We start from the raw sequence: 16,256 nt of genomic DNA on the forward strand, positions 1-16,256 counted from the left end.
AGTTAGAGTTTTCTTAGGTCATCCTTGGATCTAAACAAGTTTCCCAATTTGATATGCTCTGGTGAAATTTAGGAAGCCAGTAGCTCTGAAGTTCATAGGTCTTTTCTGAGAAGGAGCTTGATACTAATGTCTTTGCCTTGAGTTCCTGAAATTGGTCTGGAAGGAACCCATTCTAATTCTTTGGGAAATGATGGCTATAATATCTTTGTGTCTTGCCTGAGTTTTGACCCAGTTTATTGTTTTTACTTGTCTTAGCGGATGACCATCAGGCTCTCATCTGGGATATCCAGCAAATGCCCCGAGCCATTGAGGACCCTATCTTAGCCTACACGGCAGAAGGTGAAATCAACAATGTACAGTGGGCATCAACTCAGCCTGACTGGATAGCCATCTGCTACAACAACTGTCTGGAGATACTGAGAGTTTAATGCTGTTGGGAGTCCATGCCGAAGAGGCAGGAGCTATGTTTTCTGCCCTATCCCTATCCCCAAAGTAAGAACAAGTTTCCAGTGGCCAGTATGTCTTTTGTTGCTTTGCATCCACTGTTCCCAGAAGCTGCTCTAGGAGTTTCTTGCCAGTCTCCCCGTTGCCTGTGCTGGACTCAGAACACAGTGATGTGTGGAGCCTCCTTGGCCTCTGAGGTTGGGTTTCTTCTTCTCCCCTATTCTCCCTTGTTTTCTCGATTAAAAATTTCTGTATATTTGTTTGTCAGCTGTTGTGTTAATGAGCATTATAAGCACTAGCTGTGTTTGTGTTAATCTACTGCATATATCTGTATCTGTCAGCTGCCTGAAGCAGCAAATCCAGTTCACTTGTTAGCTCTTAAATGGAAAGAAAATATCGATTTTTGAAGGAGTCTCTCCTTTTGTCATTTGCTGTCTTTAATACATTTCAAGTTTGTATTTTTTTTAATCTGTTGACTGAGTTTTTATGAAATGAATTTTCTCTTCCTAATTCTTCCTTTGTTATTGAGTCCTTTCTGTTTCTGCTCTGCCCTCTGCCTTGCAGGGTCCACAACTGGGCCTGGTCTGCTGAGCTTATTGGACAGCTTCCATCCTTTGTTGGGTTATTGCCTGAGCTATATGAATCTGGCCTGAATGAACTTATTGATCTGATTTGTCACACCTTTGTCTTAACTTGGTTCTGCCCAAGCAAGGGATACCTGCCTCCAAAAAAGATGACATGAGGTTTTGTGTTCCAAATTGAAGTAGTACCTTCATGCTGTCTTACCTGGTACCTAAGAAAATGGTACTAGGGCTTGGGCAGATAGGCTGTCTGTCGGAGCCCAGCCCCTAAGGCAGTGGTGTCAAATTTAAATAGAAATAGGGGCTACTGATCTGCATAAGGATCCCTGTGGGCTGTGTGTATGGACAGTGTGTATGTAGTTTTAAAATGTAATGTTATCTGTGTTTTGTTGTATTTTTATTTGTTAGATATTTCTCAATTACATTTTAATTTGGTTTGGGCCATCTAGGCCATCTAAGCCATCTAGGCCGTGTGTTTGACACCTCTGCTGTCAGGGGAATGTTGTCAGTAAAACAACAACAACAAAAAAAAGAAAAACTAAGTTCAAGGTAGATTTCCAGTTTGGAAAATTCCATGAATTCCAATAGTGTCATAATGTTGTTTCCTGCTGGGATACATACCCCAAAGCTTTCCATTTTCTATCTTGTTTGATTGACAAGAATAATCTCTTAAGTCAGACTTAATTCTTTCTTTCCGTTTAATTTAATGTGGCATATAATGTGCTGTGTTGGCAGCTTTGGAGACTGAATCCTACAGGAGATGAAGTTCCTTATTGAAAATAACATGGTCCTGCACTTTAATCCATTAATAAGGTCTTCTATGAGAGATAGTCTAATTAGTTAATCCACACTTCACTTGAAGTCCCAATCCACTAAGAAAATCAGTAGTTAGTAGAATCTTAGACACCAGTATCCTCCCCCACCCTACTGAGCATCTGGGAAGTATTATGGTTTGTAAGCTGCAAGTATTGGTTTCTAGTCATGGAGTTTGTACCACAGAATGAGGATTATGTGGGACTCTCCTGTTGAAAGATTCCGGGGGGAGGGGGGAGGATGGATTTGTTTTACAGTTTTGGAGAACTTCAGAGAAGAGTTTGAGGAGTTACCCACAGACTGCCGTCTGGAAATAGCAGTCAGTATTTGAACTTTTGAGTTCTCGTTCACTCCTGCTTTTCTGTCATCATTTGCTACTGAAAAAATTAAACAGCTCACTTTGCTCTATAGGACATTTAGAGACTCTTGATAGAACCTTCATATTCAGAGGCAGTTGTGGATATAATGTAAAGGGCATAGTTGATTTTCTTTACTACAGATAGACTTGTTAAAAGAAAGATTCCTTTGAGTTCTGGGAATTGTACAGTACTACTCTCCCTAAGGTCATATTTAATTCCTGATTTTCTGGCTCCTTATACATAAAATTCTCTTCCACATTCATTCCTAGGTTTGTGTTCAGATCACCTGAGTTTGGGATAAACAATTCTTTCCAAAATCCTCTTTACATCTAACTTGTAATATTTTGATGGTGATGATAATGATGAGGAGGAAGTCAGATTTTACTTAAGACCTTGAATTCTGATTGATCTTGTTTGCTTTGTGTTGCCCAGTCTTGGAGGTAGTCAGTACCTTCCAATGGGAATGTGACTAAAATGGAACCCAGTGTTGCAGGTGTCTGCTGCGTGATTGTGCTAAATACAAGGAAAGAAGGTACCTGACTTAGCTGAGCTCTGGATTAAGATTCCTTACCCTACCTCAACTTATACCTAGAATTGTTGATGAGAAGATTTGGTGGTAACTAGAAGCCAAAAGAAACACAGGTTAAAAGTGAATAACAAGGAATATATTTGAACAAAGGTGGTTACACTTTTTAAAGCCAAGAACTATTTTTTTAATTGATATTCTGTCCTCCATACTCATTCTTGCGCCAAACCCAGGATATCATTATTCCATTTTAGCAGTCCTTCTAGTCTTCCTACCATTGTGGCCCACTATTTCTACACCACCCCAGGTTCCTTCTTGCTACAGTGTACCACCATTTGGCTGGTATTTGGGAGTCTCTCTTGGCTTTACAAACATGCCTCTCTCAGGTCTGGTTTCCTTCCCTTCTGTTCAGAAGAACACTTTTCTTCTCTCTTTTTCTATCCCTTCTCTCCTATCCCCAAAATACAGTGTCCCAAAAGACTTAGTTCATTTAAAAAGCTTCAGTATCTTAGAAACGCATGAAGACTTTTGGAACATCCTGTATAATAATGAGAACATCCTTTTTTTTTTTCCAAATAAGCAAAACGTAAAGGTCAGAGACTTTTTGCCAGGGAGGGTAGGCCTTAAAGCACTATTTTATTTATTTTTGGCAGTGTGGAAAGCCACTGTTTGCCTAAAAGCTGTGTATCCCTAGTGTGGATTAATTTCAGTTAGAGCCTGGTACAGACTAAAAAAGTTTCATCACTTTTCCTGTGCCTCATCTCAATCCCTTTATTCAGTTCTATGAAGCAATTATCAGCCAGTAAGTAGACCAAACCTTACTCTAACAGTGGTGATGCTATTTTTGCTGGAATCCAAGCAACCTTTTCCATACAGCCTGTTAACTCTGTTTTCAAAATGTCTTCCATCAGATTTCCCAATGAACTCCTGACAGCAGCCAATATTAAACTACCTGGGAAAGATACAAGTCACAGATATTGTAACTAGGTAGATGGATTTGCTCTTCCTGACCTCCAGAAATCTGCTTTGACTTTGCAATTCAAATTTAAAGCTTTACATCACCCCACCCTGCCAAAATCAGTAGGTCCCTCAATTACATCCTATCCTCGTGTTTCCCTCCTAACTCAATCAAGTTGGACCTTTCCTTCAACGGCTGATTTTTTTTTTCTCTACTCCTTTGTGTATCTGTACAACAGAAACTCTAGAATTTATTTAATGACACCTCCAGGGTCTAAAGTTAGCTTAGCTCAGTAGGTTTGCACTCTTACATGTTCAAGTTTTTACTCTACTTCCCCCTAGATTTTCCACTGCATTGTTGTAGTACATCATGGTCTCAAAGATCTGATGCTATTGCTAGTAAAATCTAGGACTTTTTATAACCTCTAATCTTAGAAATACTATTTCTTATTTTTTTAGTTAACATGTTCTATGAACAGGATTAGGCCAATGTTTTGTTCTTAGGAAAGACAATGAGAAAGACTGGCTTTCTGCAATATCAGAATAAACAAATTCATATTGACTTCATTTGGCCACACAAGTTGATAGTTGTCAACTGGGAAAAATGAGCTAGTTAGCTTTGGGCTCACCCAGTTTTGAAATATGTTGTCTGAAGTCTAATCCTTCTAGATTGTTATGATAAGGAATGAAATCAGCTCTGAGCTGAGGTTTTTTTATGTTACTCCTGGTCCGTTACTGTACAAAGTTCTCAGATCTGGCAAGAGAAGCAGGTAGTGAATAGAAACAAACACAAATCTTTAAAGGTTTTTGAATGTTTCTACTAGTTTAGAAATTAGGTAGAGAATCTAATCATTTTTATTCAGAGTAACTTTCCTTCAAGCATAGGGCTTCAAGGGATATATATGTCCTGTCTTGGTGGCAATTTGTTCCATTAAATTCTTAGTTTTCAAAGGGCTTGGGAACAGACCTTAGGAAGGAACAGAGTAGAATAGTCCCAGAAATTGTGGTTGTTTTAATTATTGTAAGGGGTCTTCAGAGTATTAGAGACTGCCAGAATACATGTGTGTGTGTGTGTGTTTGTGTGTGTGTGTGTGTATGTTGATATGAGGGGAATTTAAGGGAAAAAATGGCTAGAATGGACAAGTTTTCAGGTGTTCGGTGAGTTTTTTTTTTATCCTCCAGATATTTTCATGTTTAGATGGAGGTGATGAGTATTCCACTCCTACTGTTCTAGTCAGTCTTCACTGACCTTTAGCTTTTGGGAGCCTTGCCTTTGGGTAGAATATGCTGACTTAGAGGTGACATTTAGTGGGTAAACTTCTATTTACTTTTCCCCAAACCATGGCTTCCCTCTGTCATGGGGAGGAGAGATTGCACACTGTTGCATGATTCATGTCTTCCTTTCTAGCCCTTCCGCTGTCAACCCTTCCCTGTACATATATACCGTTTCCTTCTCTAGGATCCTCTATTTTAACTTAAACTTTGAATTTCTGTGTTCACTTAATAACTTCTTCCTTGTTTGTCTGGGAAGAGATGAATTAACGAGTGGTCATTGTAGTGTTAAGCACACACTGGAGACACCAGTCTAATACCACTTCCCCTTTAGTCTTCTGCCCTGTTACTTTGAAAGTATAGCATGTGGCATCTTTTTCTAGGGATGTCTAATTTGAAGGACCTTTGGAGAAAGTTTAGAAAGCAGAGCTGATCTTCTCTGCATTGACTCTTTGGTATTGGGGGGAGGGGAGTGTTGAGGGGGTAGGTACTTAAAAGTGGATTTTCCCCAGGAGAAAGCCTGTTTTGAACAATAGTCAGTGAAACACAAGAGGCTGTTTGCCTTCCCTTGCCCAGCTACCTCCTTAGCTGACTGTGACCAGTCCAAATTGTTGTCTTTCTGCGGTGAAAATAACCCAATGATATCCTTTGCTTGATCAGCCTCCCTATATCCCCATACTTTCCCTTTTCCCCTAGCTGCTATAAAGTTTGATGGTTGGTCATTGCAGCCACAAGGGAAGGGATTATGGGCCTTTAGGTTGTTTCCTGGGTGTGGTCTTTAAATAAGAAAACATACAGGTGACCTCTGAGAGAGAGGCTTAGACTGATGCATGACACCAGAATGAGAAGACACTAAAAAACAAAGAGAAAAGCTGTTATAGTGGGCAAAACGGAAGTGATGAATAGAACATCCTTTGGGAAAACCTGGTGAATATGAACTCATGATACATTATTTAAAAGGAACTTTTCTGCTTGAGTTGCTAGCATGTAAAGTATATTGATTGAAATTGCTGAGCTGAAGCTTTGAATTATTTTAGTCGAGGAGACATTTACTTTGGTTTCCTTGTATCCTTTTCTGCCATATAACCCTTTTGTGAGATGATCCTTTCCATTTTCCCAGAGTGAATATGGAGCATGACTGTACAAACCTCTTCACAGAAGATGCAGATTTCCTGTTCTCTAAAGTAGGCTAAGCAATAGTGACTGGACTTCTCTCCCTTTTAGTCTAGTTTGTCTGCATACTTTTTTTATGTGTTTATATTTTACAGTTTAAACTATAGTGTAGTTTTGTGGCACCCTGTGGTCAGGTAGAAAGGAAGTTTGCTTCATCTCCCCCTATAATGTTCATTTACCAATACATTATTTTTTTACAGGAATTGATCATATATAGAATTTTGTGATAACCAATTTTAACACTCCACAGTGGAACCACATTACTGAAGTTCCATACATTTTAGGCAGTTTTGAAGGTAACTTACAGTGCAGTGTTACACCTCTAACTTTATAATTTTCTGTATCTTCAGTAGGTTATTCAGATTTCTAACCTTTTTATTCTAAGTTTCAGCCGCCTCTGTAAGAAGTACAGTATTATCTGCCTTTCATACTTTGTAATAAAACTTGAACATTTGTAGATTAATTGCATTTCTTCTTGTGATCAATTCATACCTGCATTCAAGCTCTCTTTCTTTGACACTGAAGCCATTCTTTGGGAGATTACTAACTCATGAAGCCTTAGTCTGAGGGGGCAAGTTTGTATTAGGTCTCAGTCTTCTAGACCTGGCAATAATCTGCTCTAATAGATTGGATATGGTGATGTAATTAAGAATTACAAGTCCAGAAGAGGACCTTCCCAGCTCTATCAAATGCTACAGTATGGGGGGGACTATAATTCCTTATTCCTAGAAACTATTCCTCTCAGTGTAGCCCAAGATTATTAGCCTTTTTAGTTGCCACATCACACTGTTAATACATTGTAGTCCACTAAAACCACAGATTTTCTTTTTCATACATACTTCTGCCTAATATGCCTTACCCATTTTGTACTTGAAGTAATTTTTTTTTTTTGAAACTAGGTCTTCTTGCCTTGTCCGGGCTTGTAGTGAGGGCCACTCATAACTGATTGACATAAAAGCTTTGACCGGCTGTTTTTGACCCAAGCCATTGCTTAGGCAGCCTGCTGGCTCCCCACTCCTAGGGGCTCACTATATAGGTGCTGGACTTAATTTGGATGCTCAGCCTCCTCCAGGAGAAAGGATTTAAAGGCATATGCCACCACCCTGGCAAAAGCAAAAATTTTAAACCCAGTGTAGGACTTTACATTTATCCCTATTGAGTTTCATGTTACTAGATTTGACCCAATATTCCATGTTACTAGATTTGACCCAATATTCTAGTTTGTCAAGGGCTTTTTGAATCATGATCCTTGGGCTCCAGGGTGTTAACTATATTTATAAGCTTTATTTCATCTCTAAATTTGGTAAGCTATGCCTTTATTTAAGCCTTTGATAAAAATGTTAAATAAGACAAAGCCAAACACATTCCTAGAGACTGCCCTTCCAAGTTAATTTCTCTTTATCCTTGTGATAATGTTGTCCTTTGATGGGCCTTCTTTGACTTCATACCTTTCTTGAGCACATCTAAATGTTGCTAGATTATGATTTTTAAGGATGTTTCTTTTCTGATAGGCATACAGTTTTGGCCATTGGTGCTAATAAAGTTGAAAGCAAAATGTTAAGGGGTGGGGGATTATCCATTTTCTGATTATGGATGGAACTGGGCAGTCCATCTTTCTTTATCTGTGACAGTAATATAAGCATATATCTACACCTTTATGCTCACATCTGACTTTCCCTACAGTGACTACAACTGCCCCAGTACAAATATGAATTAACTTTATGTACCTTAAATAAAAATGCCTTTCTGTCTAAAAGATGGAGCTGGAGAGCATTGCTGAATTAAGAGGACACCTGAAGCTGGTAGGCATAATTGGGGAGCAACTGCTGAATAATGGGCTCTTTCCAGCAAGCCTTGTGGGAATAAGCCTGTGTGGGGTATGTGCTGTGTAGGGTTTGTGAGTAAGGACTTAAGGAGAGGGAACTCATTCATAGCATTTTGTAGCCAATTAAATGAGTAGAATGGCCAAAGTAAGGTAAGTTTCCCTAAGACCCTGTTGTGGAAACCTCCTTAAATGGAAGTTTTATATATTATTCTGTGAAAGCCCCTTAAATGGTGGTCTCTTGGTCCCCCGTGACCTGCCCCGGCTGACTTTCCCCCAGAACTGATAGAGGTTTAGCCATTGTAATAATAGCTTGTCTTTATGTATGCTTTCATTTCTTCTCATTTTTTCACAGACAGAATACAAAAAAGGAACTTTTAGTAAAACAAGGGCCTAATGTACCTATGCTATACACAGATTCACCAAGTTTAGGCATACAAACAAGATGAATTAGGGGTCCTAAAGCAGGGGGGCAAATTTGACCTCTGAGCTCTCACTAATGCCTAAAAAACCACCCCACTCCATGGCATTCAGATGTGAGGGGGTGTAATGAGGGCAACTCACACCTCCAGTACTGAAAAGCTGGATCTTCTCTGCCAGATGCTCTTTTCTGCCAGATGTTTGCTCTTTGTTGTTCCACACTAGATGTTGCTTTCTATTTCAGCTGTTCATTAACCCTCGCCATTTTCTGCGTCTCCTAGTACCCTCAAACAACTTCCATTAATAATGCTGTGCTTATGTCTTTTTCATACACTTCCACCGTCCCTAGGCTTTGGAACTGGGAGTGCTGTGGTAAACAAGCCCCTCCCCTGCTGAGAAGAGGCTATAGCTCTTTCAGTCTGCTCTGTGTGCTTGTTCTTTAAGCTTTCTCTTGCCCCTCAACTATAGTCCCTTGTTGAGGTACTATCTCAAGAGCCACCTGCAGCTCTGATATGGGTTTACTGGAAGTGCTATGATTGGCAAGCAGGAGGGTTGTCATTGTCTACAATTAGCATTTTCAGCCAACATATTAGTTTCTACGATCTTCGCATCACATTCCTCTCAATTAATGGTTGAGATCAGATTTAGCCAGAGAACTTTTTAATTGCTTCTCTTCTGATTTTTTCTGTTAACTGCTGAATGCTAAACTCTCTGAACTTAACTACTTTGCCTGGAACTCTCAGTTCAAATGTCATTTAACTTTTGGTTAGAAACTCATTTTAATTCTTAAGTAAATCTCCCCCAGGCTCTATTTCCTTAAATGAAAAAAGGGATTGAGAGACACTGTGGAAAGGAAACAGAACTATTCTCTGGTTTTTGTAAAATATCAATGGCTATACTAGCTCTCTCTCATTGCTCTTACTAAGATATTCTTAGGTGTAAATTTCTAGGAATCAGAGGGAGAAAGCATGGTGGAGAGGAAACAGTGTATAACTTCTAGACTTGCCTTAATGATAATTTTATCCTTCATAAGGTGGAGGAAATAGGCATGATGGTGCTTGTAATCCCTGCTACCAGGGAGACTGAGGCTGGTGGATCACTTGAGCTCAAGAGTTCTGAACTACAGTGGGATGTCCACACTAGATCCGGTTTCAGTATGGTGAGTCCCCAGGAGTGGGAGGGCTATCAGGTTGTCTGAGGAGGGGTGAAACAGCCATGGTCAGAAATAGAGCAGGTCAAACATCCCGTGCTGATCAATAATGAGATAAGGCCCTTGTAATGGGAGTAGCCCTTGCATCTCCAGCCTGGGTGAGAAAGGGAGACCCAGTCTCAAAAAATATGGAAGAAAGGAAAAGGAAGATGAAAGAATCAATCGGGAAATTCTGTTCTGAATGTGATTCTTACTAGTAAGGAGAAACTGGTTGCTGGAAAATGATGAGAACATTATAGGGGAAGTGAAGTCTGACATCGCATCTAGATTCTGGGAGAACAAATTTCAAAAGGTTCTAAGGACTAGGTAGGTTCCCATAATTAAAATGCTTATTGATTGATTACAGGGGAAGTCAACCCAGGAGGGATAGGAAACTCTCAAGAATGAAATTCTGAAGAGACAAAGGAAACCATTCTGATGAGGTAAAAATGGACCTCGTTTGAAGAGACTGATGTGGGCACACTGAGAACTCAACTTAGACTTGAAAGAAATACATACAGAAGATGAAGACAAGAACAAATCGCAGAGGATGAATACAAACAGTGTAATGGCACTATGGCAGTAGTGGCAGGGGAAAGAAAGTGATAATGTAGAAGGTAGATGAGGTAACTGGTAACAGAGAAAACTGAGCTGCTCAATTTTAATTTTGCTTCTTTTTTCTCTGCCAAGGACAGAGATCTTTGGACCAGAAAACTGGCTTATAAGGGCTTGATACCCAGGGTAAGTAAGGATCTAGTAAGAGAGTGCCTATTCAAAGTGTGATGAAGTCAAGTTAGTTGGCCAAGCTGAACTACATCCTTGAGTATTTAAAGGACGTGTGGATGTGAATTCTAAGCTATTGTTAGTGTTATTCAAAAGGTCATGGAGGACAGGAGAGATGCTGCTAGAATAGAGATGGGCTAAATGCCCTAAGTTTCAAAAGGAAAAGAGTGAGCTTAAGTTAGTTTTCTAGCAGAATTCTAAACATGTTACTAAAGATATCATTACTAAAAAGAACACTTAGAAAAAGAAGTGGTGATCACAAAGAGACTTCAAGAGCAATCATGCCAGACTAAACTTAATTCCTTTTTTTCTAAAGGGTTATGTTGGTAGATATAAGTGTAGTTTACCCAGATTATATAGCAAAGCTTTTGATAAAGTCAGGGTTTTTAATGGAAAAGTTGGAGATATGTGAACTAATAACTTCAGAAGGATAATTGTGCTGCCTCTTGCCAGAGAGATGGTGGACTAGAATTGTGAAATAAGACATTTTCAGACGTGGCCAATTTGTTGATAGGTTTTTACAAGGAAAAGTTCTCTTAAGAGTCAGTGGAAAGTCATAGTGACATAAAGAAGAGAATGACAGTGAAATTTTTTTTTTTAATAAATTTCTTTATTTATTTTTAGTTTACCACACACGGTTCTACATAGTTTTGAGTTCCAGTTTTTCTCCCCTCCCTCCCCCCTCCCTCCCCAAGACGGCATGGAGTCTCATATAACTGGACAGTGAAATTTTAAAAAGTGGTGAATGGATGATGGTAAATTTAGATGGATTCAGAATTCGTTGAATGGTGGGATTTAGAGTAGTCTGGGCCCTATGCTACTAGACTGTTTACATCAATGACTTGGATAAATTAGTATAGAAGATACATTTTATCAAATTTGCACTCAACACAAAACTGAAAGGGATAGCTAATGTAGAGATAAAGATGGAAATGGAAATCACACACACGTGCTGAGAATGTAGGGCTCCTGATGAAAAGAAGTATTTTATCACTAAAGGTAGGTAGAAGTAGAAAATTTGATCCACCTTTTTAGTAGAATCGTTAATAACTATAGTCAATGTCTTCTTCCCTACATTCCAATGCCTCTAGGGTAGGACTATGGTTTCTTATACAGTATTTCATAAATAGAACAAAACTCCTTGTTATGAAGCCCACACATGAAATTTTATTGCAAACAAATTTCCAAAATTTGTCTTAGTAGAGCTTGTGTCTCATTTCCCATCAAGATGCTTCTCTTTCCTCCTTCCCCATTGTGCTGCATGGCTCAAAAAGAAAATGTTATTATACATTACATAGATTTACTATGAGAAGTAGAGATACTAAACATATCATTGAACCTCCTAAGTAGATGTCTATTGCTTGGGTAAAAGAGCCAGGGGCTACCAACAACAGTGATTTTAATGTTTGAATTTACCTATTTATTCTTCCCGGGAAAACCTGTGGCGTAAGTCAGTCTGAACTCCTTTCCAGGTAGCCAAGGAAGCCTTTGCAAAATTGTCTATTCTCCCAAATACTACTCTCATCTATAGGATGCAAGTGTGCCTCATTCCGCTATTAAAGATGCAAGTAACAATCTCTGGTTGACTGACAAGTGAACACTGAAGGCTGAAGAGCACGTCAGATCTTTGACTTCACATTCTGATGTCCTGCATACCAGGGATGTGGCTATGTTATCTCAACAACTGGTTCTCCAGAAAACGAAATGTATGCACGTCACACTTTTAAGGTTAATTTTAATTATTAACATTTTTCTCCATCACTTTCTTAAGTCTAGATGGTCAGCGTCAAAAAGAAAAACCAAGCCCTTAATTTGTTAGGTTTGCTGATTTCTGAAGTGTAAATCCTCATACTAAAAGTTGAACAGTTGGCTCTTCTGAGCCGTTTCAAGCTGCTTCAGCATGTTCCTCTGCAAACTCCTACTTTAGGCATACTGGCCAAGATGCTGCTACCCAGAGTGTCATAGTCTCTCCTTAGCAATTCATACCTGTTCTTCAGTGGGCCTAGTAAATAGGAAGAAGCTAGGGCAAAGTCTACATTTGTGATCTGTAAGCCTCTTCACCCAGACTGGCTCCTAAACCTGATAGTGTGTTGGCATTTTGTTTGTTAGGTTGTTTTTTGTTTCTCCTGTTTTGCTCCATTCATCTTCTCTCCTTCCCTCCTTTTCTGAGTGTGTCTTCTGGTTTTCTTTTTTTAAAAAACCCCAACATTTTGAAACATTTTCTTTCAAAACACTTCCTATGTCTGCTTTCATTCATTTGTTGAGTAAATCATTCTCGGAAGAAGCCAGAGAAATATAAAGAAAGATTCTGGCTATCTAATTATATCAATACAGTGGGTGACCAAGTCAGGATCTAGCAAGATCACGGATCTTGAACTGGATGAGACCTTAGAGGTTCTAGCTAGACCTAATCCCTCATTTTACAGATGAAGCTGAAGCTCAAAGAAGTTCAGTTACTTAACCGAAGTCACATAGGTAGTCAGGGGTAGAGCTGTTAAATAAACAATATAAAAAATAATAATATAAAACTCATTTCTTGTGACTCCAACCAAGTTCAGCATTGTTTCCATTATATCGCACTTTAGCACAAAACATTCCACCCAATCTAGTAAATTGAAATTTGATAGGAGTAAATTAAGAAGTCTTATATTTGGGTAAAATAGTGCACAAATGTGATGAGAGCAGTTTAAAAAGATTTGAGTATTTTATTGGGCTGTAACTTTAGTATGAGTTAGTAATGTGATAAAGCATCCAAAAAAGTTAATGCCCTCTTGGACTTCATTGAGAGGCATACTTCCAGGATCGAGAAGTTGATAGTTCCTTGGTACTCTGCCTTAGACCACGTGTGGAGTATTGTATTCAATTCTAGATAGCAAAATTTGAGAAGAAGGTTGATAAGCTCATGAACAATGCAAAGGTGGCGATGGTCCTTAAGCTCATCTTATGAGGATGAGTTGAAGGAATTACAGATGTATAGCCCACAGAAGAGAAGCCTCAAGGAGGACGTGGTAGCTGTCTAGAATAGTATAGTATAGAAGTGCTCTCAAGTAGAAGAGGAATTAGATTTGTTCAGCATCATTAGGTGTAACCAGGAGGAATTAGTGAAAGTTGCAAAGAAGTGAATTTAGGCTTGATAAAGGGGAAATTTTCCTAGCAATTGGATTGATCTTTAAGTAGAATGAACTGTCTGAGGACATACTGGTCTCACTCTTTGGAAAGTCTGGATGATCATTTGTTGGGTATGTTGTAGTGGGATTATTTTAGGTATGGGTTGGACCACTACATGACTGCTGAGTCTCAACTGTAAAATTCTGTGATTAATTCCTTTATGCTTATTTTGTTTCCTCATTGGCTGTGAATTAAGGGGGGCAAATTTTATTATCCTAATTTTATTGCAGAAAACCCACTAACAGACTTTCTGCTTCTGAAGGCTAGCTAAATGACCACCTCTGTGATAGGACCTAGTTCCTTTATGCCTCTATTTCTTCTTCTGTACAATGAAAGTTTTTGGAGGAATGCTATGAAGATGCTGGAGGATAGTATCTCTAGGAAGAGCTCTACCCTCACCCCACCAAATAATAAAATACTAAAAAGAGCACCTCAAATACAGAAAACTTAGTAATGATGGGAAGTGAAAATCTGCCACACAGTCACTCTGCAGACCAAATCACCAGCCTGTCACTTCTGCCCCTCTCCTTCTCCAATTTTAGTTAACATCTTTTGAGGTTAACCCCTTGGTAATGTACTAAAGAGATTCTCAATCTCAGGCAGGGGGGTGTCAGACCCATTGCTCTGGATGCTTCATACCTCTCCCATAGCCCAGAGCCCCCTAGATTAGTCCTTTGACCAACATGGCTGGGGCAAGTTTTAAAGACCTGACTTTTGGAGTTAAATCAGTTGCAGTGCTACAAGGGGACCTCTACTACTAGGTAGAGGTGTGACTCATTAATCGTATCAGACTCAAGAAAGGGGTAGGAGGTGGGAGAGGGTTATCTGTGGAAGAGTATAGAAGCTGGTTCATAAGAGAAGGGAAGAGATCAGAAATTTAGTGCTGATTAGAACTAATACAGTACAGCAGGAAACAACCTAAAGGAGCAAGAGAAAGGTAAAGAGACCCAATTGCGAAGGCTTATCAAAGCCCCTCTCATAGTAATCATCTCTCCCAACTTCTTCCAAAACACCCCCACCCCCACCCCCGGGCTAGCCTAGGAACTGAAGAAGTCAGTTGCAGAGAAGAAAGCAGAGCCGTAAGAGTGGGGCTACTGAAGGAGAGTAGGCCTGTCTACATTTCTCCTAAACAGTGTCCCAGCTGGTCAGCCTTCCTCTCTGAGGGAAAGAGCCTTCATCCAACCCTGCTGGTTTGAGAGAACAGAGAACTGTCCTTAAGAAAGGAAAGGATTGGCTGTTTTCAGCAAGGACACTATAGAAATATCAGCAGTTACTGAGTCAAAAGCTGACTAAGAAAAAACGAACAGGTATCAGAAGATAAGAGCTTTCTCAGGGATGAATGCTTCACAAAGGAAATGAGTCAATCAACAAGCTTTTATTAAGTACCTATTAGCACTATATTAGACAATGAAGATGCAATGACAAAAATAAAATTCTCCCTCCCCCCAAGAAGCCTACATTCGATTGGAGAAGTCAACATGTACATACACACACAAGATAAATTTTTTAAAAATACAATCACTGGGCAGGGTGGATGGTGCAGCTAGGTGATGCAATGTTTCGAGTTGGGCCAGGACTCAGGAACAGACTAACCCAGCCTCAGACACTCCCCAGCTGTGTGACCTTGGACAAATCACCTCTGTTGGCCTCAGCTTCCTCATTTATAAAATGGGGATAATAGCACCTGCCTCCAAGGGTGGTTGTGAGGATCAAATAAATTAATTGTAAAGCACTCTACTGAGTGCCTGACACACAGAACTATAGCTATTATTATAGGGAACTAACAGATATATGGCATCAAGAGCCATTTGCCAAAAAATAAATGAACAAAAGATATAAACAGCTTTCAAAAGAATTACAAACTTTAAATGACCACATTTAATTTTTGCACAATATCAGTAATTCATGAAATGCAAATTAAAGCAAATTTGGCATTTGTTTTCACATGCGAATTGTCAAAAATGACTGAAGATGGAAACTCAATGTTGGAGGCAGACAGACATACTGGTGCACATTTTTGGTGGGACTGAAGTGAACTAGCTGTCCTGGATATCAGTTTGCGACTGGGCAAATACAGCAGTGCCTCTGGGCCAGATTCTCAACCCCAATTCATACTGCCCCATTGGGTACCCGTATTGGGCAACTTATCCACCCTAAGATTATAGGGGTAACCCTCAGGTATTGAAGTTTCTAATATATCTAGTATGTTCTTCCCAATATTGATTAACCGCTTGCTATCAATTAGCTTTTACAAAGGGATAGTTACTGAGGATGTGGCGTATCCAAGTACAGACAGCCCCAAACCAGGGTCCATTCTCCCCATCTGCAAATACTAGATCTCTGGAGAGAATGACCCTTAACATGAAAGCATAAAGAAATTGAGTCATCCACATAGGGACCATACATGACCAAGGAGTATCTCTAGGGCCTTGGAGTCATTTTCTCCCTTTTGAGGGGTTCTTGCCAGCTTTATTTCTTGGTGTGTTATAGCCCAATATAGATGAGTTACGCCTTCCTCAGCTGGTCTAGCTCCTTATAGGACTTGGGTCAATCCACTGATAGGCTTGGTGAACAAGTCACCCATTGGCTGACTCTGCACTGGGTTTGCCGGCTATTCAGACTTCAGTTATTGGTGCAACCTTGGCTTTGATGGATCTGCAGGTCTCACTGTTTGACTGGATACCCACATCTCTGGATACTCCTTCCCACGAGATCAGGAAAGAATGAAAACACCAAAAATGCACCATGG

The 16,256-nt window shown here is 39.6% G+C and overlaps 1 protein-coding gene across 1 annotated transcript in view; it reads left to right on the plus strand.

Annotated features, from left to right (window-relative positions):
* The window catches only part of DCAF7 (DDB1 and CUL4 associated factor 7), a 32,101-nt gene extending 25,508 nt beyond the window's left edge, over positions 1–6,593 (plus strand). Inside the window, exon 7 of the mRNA XM_036754186.1 lies at positions 256–6,593. Coding sequence (XP_036610081.1) covers positions 256–428 — 173 coding nt within the window. The 3' untranslated portion in view covers positions 429–6,593. The remainder of the gene's footprint in view (positions 1–255) is intronic.
* Positions 6,594–16,256: the final 9,663 nt, after the last annotated feature.

This window comes from Trichosurus vulpecula, chromosome 4, assembly GCF_011100635.1.
Source record: "Trichosurus vulpecula isolate mTriVul1 chromosome 4, mTriVul1.pri, whole genome shotgun sequence".
Lineage (NCBI taxonomy): Eukaryota > Metazoa > Chordata > Mammalia > Diprotodontia > Phalangeridae > Trichosurus > Trichosurus vulpecula.